General features: G+C 42.7%; 1 protein-coding gene across 3 annotated transcripts in view; it reads left to right on the plus strand.

Annotated features, from left to right (window-relative positions):
* Window positions 1-7500, plus strand: part of LOC113807279 (low density lipoprotein receptor adapter protein 1) — a 78991-nt gene that overhangs the window by 25055 nt on the left and 46436 nt on the right. For all 3 annotated transcript variants that reach the window (XM_070129620.1, XM_070129621.1, XM_070129619.1), the window contains exons 2-3: window positions 5007-5118; window positions 6207-6313. In XM_070129620.1, the coding sequence (XP_069985721.1) occupies window positions 5019-5118; window positions 6207-6313 (207 nt within the window). In that variant the 5' untranslated portion in view covers window positions 5007-5018. The remainder of the gene's footprint in view (window positions 1-5006; window positions 5119-6206; window positions 6314-7500) is intronic.

The following is a 7500-nucleotide window of genomic DNA, read 5'->3' on the forward strand; positions in this document are numbered from 1 at the left end:
ATTGTGGACGGCACGCTGGTGGGTTCGTGTCATTTCCTGGACCACGTGACTCAGGCTGTGTGATGCTGCATCCGCCATTGGTGTTGCAAAATCCCTGTGTATTAATTTGCATGTGGAAGTCCGTTTTATGTGGTGATTATTGGATATGTTGGGGCTATGTTGCGGGTGTGTGAAGGTGTGTACCGTCTTTGGGAATAGGTTTCTATCCGGTTTGAATTGGAAGTTGCAGTGATGCCATTTAGAGAGCGTTAAATCATTTTTATATTGCGTGATACTGCCCAGTCCAGTTTAAGCTTGTCTCGAGTCATGCTGTACTAAATCATGTTCCTTGTCCAATTTAAAACTAGAAAATATTATCGTTTCTTCAGGTACCCTGTCCATGATAGGAGGTTTCTGTGACCGTCTCTTCATAATTAGGATAATGATAATGATAATGATGATAATGTTAATAAAAATATGATGATGATGATCATAACAGTAATGATAATACCAGTAATGCTAATAATCTTTCATACAGAACGAGAAGTATAACGTTGGGGTTTAGGGTCTGACTGGTAAGGTTAAACCGCTGGAAATCAGTATGTGAAGGAGAAACTATCGGCCGGTGTGTTAAAATTGTGCAAGGCTCCACTCAATAAATATTTCTTATACGGACATGCATATACACAGAAATTGCCATATCTATCAGTCTAAACATGCATATCTACGGGGCAGATAGATAAATGTGTATCAGTAAGATAGATCTGTGAATGTATGTCCGTATATGTGCATACAATTTTAACAAACCGGGCTTATAATGATAGGTCAACGAGTACTTGTCTTCTCCCACAATGCATCGCGCCATGGATCAGTGACGTCACAGGAGACTCCTACGTGGGGCATCAAACAAGCGTTTTTTTCGTTATTTTTCTTATTCTAAACAATGGCACGGTGTATTACGTACGGGTGCAATGGCGATAATAAATGTAAGATACAAGGAAAGCTTCATTTATATAGATTTCTGAAGACAAAGCAGCAAGAATCTCAAAACAAACAAAACAACAAAAAAAGAAAACGATTTATCAACAAACCGAAATACCTGCTTAGTACAACACAAACTAAAACAAACTACAACACTAACTATAATCCTGTCAGCCTGGAAGGATTGTTCTTTTTTCATAGAAGCAAAAATAGGTCACATCTGGGCTTACACTGTTATGAGAATTATTAAAGAAGACTATTACCATGTTCTAAGAACGGTTATTTGGAACCAAAACATGCATAAAAAAGATACAAGGAAACTGGAGAGAAGAAAAGTTATAGGCCTACTTATGGGAAAATGTTAAGTTATAGGCCTACTTATGGGAAAATAGACGTGAAGCCAAAGATGGGTGAGACAAATGAAGAGCTTATAATGCGTCCAGCGGAGAGAGATGGAAAATAAAAAGAAAGACAGTCAATGATCTGTTTCTTGGTGTATGGCTATACTGATAATGCATAGCTAGCCTCTCATGTTGTCCAATACTGTATAATCTTGTCTACAGACACACGCACACACACACGGGCACGCGCGCGCACACATGCACATGCACACTCACACACACACATACACACACACATACACACACACACACACACACACACACACACACCCACACACACACACACACACACACACACACACACACACACACACACACACATACACACACACACACACACACACACACACACACACACACACACACACACACACACACACACACACACACACACACACCACATTCAATCACAAACACAAACACACAAAATCAAAATTTTATGCACAACTTTAAACTCTTTTAGAAGAGAGGATCACAATTTTTTTTTAGTAAAACCAGAAATGAGAGAATTTTTGGGGTTTGAACGAGATTCGTGCTGGCGAGGGTCTTCGCCGTGCGCCATCAACGTGACGTAAGAGTGTGACGTCATAACTGGCTTGATGACGTTTCACTCATTTATCCATACTGTTTCACATCCTTGTTATAAAGTATTCTCTTATCGTCTTTTGCCTTGTTAAATTATTCAAATAACAGTAATTCCGTGCAAGGAACAGATGTTGCAAATGTTGACAAAGTTTTACATGTTTCTGTGTGCACCTTTGTGTATTTTTTGTGTTTACTTTTATGCTTGATTTCTCCTTTGCTATTTTCTATTTTTTATTGGTATGTACATTGTACTATATTTAAGTGGTTATACCTGTCATTGTCTTTAAGCAGACACACACACACAAACAAACACACACACAAACACATACACAAACACACCCACACCCACACCCAACCACACCCACACCCACACAAGAATGAATGACCAATTGCAAAAAAAGGAAAATAGGATATCAAGAAGTGCATCCCCAACCCCCCTCCTCCTCCTCCACCTACCCCCCCTCGTCCTCCACCTCCCCCTCGTCCTCCAGCCCCTACAGCTCTACTTTCACCCCCTCCCCCCCTCCTCCTCCTCACCACCCCCGCCGCCGCCGCTGATCGAGGAGCAGTCTCATTCAAGTGACCTTTGTGGCGAAAGCTTCCACCTCTGCATGGCACCCCTTTCTAGTGCATGACCTATCTGCCCTTTGCATGACCCGCACCTCACGTGCATGCTATATGGCTCTGCTTCTGGTGACTAATAAGCTCTGCATGACTGGCCGTTATCCACTCCATACGTACGTTTTAGAGAGTCTTTGCATGACACTTCACATGCATAACATAATCTGCATTTTTTTTTTTTTTTGCATGTCTACGGTTATAAAATCAGAGCTTCTCTCTCTCTCTCACGGCTAGCATTATCTTCCTCCTTTGCACTTACTACGGCGTGGCCTACTTCCGCTCGCTGTTGATCCACTTGTGCATGATTGCTTGCATTTGTTCATGACCTCCTAACAGGCTTCATTAACCGTATGCAGGTGCTGGATGCGTCGCCAGGGGGCATTGGCATAGTTTCTGGCCCCTAGACTAGCACGCATGAGCAAGTAAAACCAGATATGGCTATTCGTACAAAGATAGCGGCACCCCCGCCCCACACACACACTCACACACACACACACACACACAACACACACACTTACATGTACATACAAATAAACACACAAACACATACATACACACGCAAAAAAACACACATACATATAAACACATTCATATAAACATACACACATAAACATACACATACACATACATAAACACACGCACACACACACCTACAATCTTCCAGTGCCTTCTGGTTACAAAAATAGAACGCAGGCCTTAGTGACAAGGAGAGAAAAAAAACATACAGCCCACAAGCAAAACAAAACACCCGGCGCTGTTTAAGTGAAATGCCCCTTTTCCTTCCCTGGCCTGACCTAATCTTGTTTGCCGACACATTTACTTGCGCTCTGTGGCTTCCCCCGTGTAAGGTGCTGTCTCTATGTGATATGACTGGATGGAAGCCCTCCTTTGTTTAATACTACGTTGTTTCGTCTGAGAGCGGAGGGGCTATGTTGGGAAAACGACGTCCGTTTATTTATTTATTTTATCATGACTCTTATCTTGTTCATACTGATTTATTTGTTATAAAGAGAACCTAAAATATGTATGTGTTGATTGAGGAAGCGTTGGGAGCCTGGGTGAACTTTTCAAGTGTAGGAGTTGCCGCCACCTGCCGGTCCGCGTCCGTGCCTGTCACACCGCTCTCCACCGCATCGCCGCCAAAACAGAGAGAACTACAGAACCACTTGTTAAAAGAACACCATCGCCTCGTTAAACGGGTGTTATTACGACAATTATTCTGATAAGCTCGGTCTCTACTCTGTTTCGCAATCAAAGTGGGTCTGAAAAGTCGTCAACACTATTATCTGTCATCTTTGTGGTCTGGTGAAATTTCCGAAGTCGTATTATCGCTGCAGAAAGCAACAAGCCGTCAGAAGTCGCATACACTGTGGTCACATGACGCACACATTTTATGACCATCTATGCAACCAAGGAAGGAGGGTTTCGTGTTAACACCTTCGTCAGACGCCAGAAGAAGGAAGCTAACCTCTTTCAAGGATATTACTTGATGTACGATAGGCCTACTTAATATCTGTTATTCTCTAATTGAAATTATTAAAGATCTCCATTGTATGTTGCCTTGTTTGTTGTTTTTACAAATATCTCAGACCAGCACCCACTTCCATACCAAATTCATTGCTCTGTAGTACCAGGTAATCACACAAATGGGTTTGTGTGTTTGTTATAACCCAAGCAATTTGTACACTTATTCCATGTAAAGAAATAAATCATATGAATATCGGGATCTTGATGTCTCTTCGTTCTCTTCTTTTATCATTTTCTGTCCAAAATATAGATTTCACTTGTTTCTCCCTTATACCTTTTATAATCGCTCCGCTCCTTCTTCTTTTTCTTATTCTCCTTCATCTTCTTCTACTTCTTTTTCTTATTCTTCTCCTCTTCCTCCTTCTCCTCTTCCTCCTTCTCCTTCTTCTTCTTTTTCTTTTTTTTTCTTTCCTCCTCCTCCTCCTTCTCCTCTCCCCATTCCCCTCCCCTCCTCCTCCTCTACCCTCTCCTCCTCCTCCTCCCCCTCCCCCTCCCCCCCTCCTCCTCCTCCTCCCTCCTCCTCCTCCTCGCCCTCTTCCTCCTCCTCCTCCCCCCCCTCCTCCTCCTCCTCCTCCTCCTCCTCCTCCTCCTCCTCCTCCTCCTCCTCCTCCTCCTCCTCCTCCTCCCTCTCCTGCCCTCTTCCCCTTTGCCTCGCGTCCGTTACATACCTCAACGCCCTCGCTTATTACTCCTACGTGCTCTTTTTCTTTCTTTTGTCCTTTGCTTCCACGTCTCCACCTTCGCTTCCTTATCACGCCCTTTTTCCTAATCTCAGTCTCTCTCTCTCTCTCGATCCTCCTCCCTCCTCACCTTCCCCTACTTTATCCTAACTCCTCTCGCCCTACATTCGTTCCCCACCACCTATTTCTCTCTATTCAACGACTCAACTCACGCCCACTCTCCCGCCCACAGCTGCCGCCCAAGATGAGCATGAGCAAGGCACCGGCGCCGCCCCCTGCGAGTGAGATTACCAAGGAAATGCGCAAGTTGTCGTTCGAGGACAAGGAATCACGGAATAACAAGGGTGAGTAAAAATAACAAGGGTGAGTTCTTGTCCCGTTATTTCTCACGTCTAACCGCTCGAGATCTTTTTATTTATTTATTTATTTGTTTATGGCTGTTGTTATGTATGTTTTGATTATTATTGTTGTTTTGACTACTTTTTTTGTTATGGCTGTTGTTATGTATGTTTTGATTGGTTATTATTGTTGTTATTTTGACTACTTTTGGGGGGTTCTGTGATTGCGTTCGCTTGTTTGAGCTAATCGGGGTATATAGGTAGTATTATCGATTCGTTTTTTAGGTTTGGGTTAGAAGTAAAATTTCGTTTTATTAAGCTCATCAAAAGGTTTAATCCGAGGAGATACAACCACGACTGGAACCCTCTAATTCATGCAAATATTTCCCGGATATACTATCGGTTCTAACTACCAAATATATATGACGAGGATTTATCGTAATCAGTTGCAATTATAAGCAAGAATTCGTTTTTATTCATTTCATCAAAATGTTTAGCTGAAGGAGATACAAACACGACAGGAACCCACTATTTCATGCAAATATTTCCCGGATATACTATCAGTTCAAACCACCAAAAATACATGACGAGGATTTATCGTAATCAGCGGCAAATAGAAGCAAGAATTCGTTTTTATTCACTTCATCAAAATGTTTAGCTGAAGGAGATACAACCGCGACAGGAACCCACTATTTCATGCAAATATTTCCCGGACATAACATACTATCAGTTCAAACCACCAAATATATATGACGAGGATTTATCGTAATCAGCGGCAAATAGAAGCAAGAATTCGTTTTTATTAATCACATCAAATGGTTTAATCCGAGGAGAAACAAACACGACTGGAACCCACTTGTTCATGCAAATATTTCCCGGATATACTATCAGTTCAAACCACCCAAAATATATGACGAAGATTTATCGTAATCAGCGGCAAATAGAAGCAAGAATTCGTTTTTATTCATTTCATCAAAAGGTTAAACCCATTATTTCAAGCAAATATTTCCCGGACATAACATACTCTCAGTTCAAACCACCAAAAATACATGACGAGGAATTATCGTAATCAGCGGCAAATTTCTTTCACCTAGATGTCAAGCAGCAGCCGCAGGAGCAGCCGGCGGCCCTGCCTCTTCCGCAGGAGTTCGTGGTTAAGTACCTCGGTCGTCGCGACGCTGGAGGTCTCTGGGGCATTAAGGTAAGATCCTGTGTTTCTAATGGGGGCACTTAGCGTGATGGAAGTGGGATATGCACTGGGGTATGAATGCACGTGTGAAAAGACATACATGCATGCATGCACACACACACACACACACTTATATATATATATATATATATATATATATATATATATATATATATATATATATATATATATATATATATATATATATTTATATATTTATATATATATATATATATATATATATATATGTGTGTGTGTGTGTGTGTGTGTGTGTGTGTGTGTGTGTGTGTGTGTGTGTGTGTGTGTGTGTGTGTGTGTGTGTATGTATGTATGTATGTATGTATGTATGTATGTACACACATATACACATATATGCATATATATGTATGTATATGTGTGTGTGTGGACACAGAGTGGAACAGAGAGAGAGAGAGAGAGAGAGAGAGAGAGAGAGAGAGAGAGAGAGAGAGAGAGAGAGAGAGAGAGAGAGAGAGAGAGAGAGAGAGAGAGAGAGAGAGAGAGAAAGAGAGAGAGAGAGGGGGGAGGCGGGAGAGAAGAGAGAGAGAGAGAGAGAGAGAGAGAGAGAGAGAGAGAGAGAGAGAGAGAGAGAGAGAGAGAGAGAGAGAGAGAGAGAGAGAAAGAGAGAGAGTTAACTGAAAACCTCTTAACTCAACATCGGAACAGAAGCTGGAATTAGAAAATAACAAACCGTTCACTTAGGCCTAAATTCATGCTATAACCCCGAGCCTCTCGTCCCTCGGGGCATCACTAATTTTCTCTCCTTCTCATCCTCCATCTCAATCTTCAACAATACTGCGTCTTCTCACTCCACCTCCACCATCAAACTGTCTTCCACTCTGCCCCTGATATTTTACCCCAATCTCCATCATACCCACCTCCACTTCTCCCTCCATCTCCACCATTCCTCCCTCCACTCGCACCATGCCAACCACCTCTTGATCCACCTCTGATATACACACTGAATATTCCTCTTAATCTACATCATACACACTTCCATATCTCGCTCCACCTCCATCACACCCCTCTCCCTCTTGTTCCATCTCTACCACACCCCTACCCCTCTCCCCTTCACTCACCATACCCTCCCCCTCTCCCTCTACCACCACCGCACTCCCCCTCTCGCTCCACCATCACCACACCCCTCCCCCTCTCCCTCCACCACAACCGCACCCCTCCCC

The sequence above is a fragment of the Penaeus vannamei genome, chromosome 14 (assembly GCF_042767895.1).
Source record: "Penaeus vannamei isolate JL-2024 chromosome 14, ASM4276789v1, whole genome shotgun sequence".
Classification (NCBI taxonomy): domain Eukaryota; kingdom Metazoa; phylum Arthropoda; class Malacostraca; order Decapoda; family Penaeidae; genus Penaeus; species Penaeus vannamei.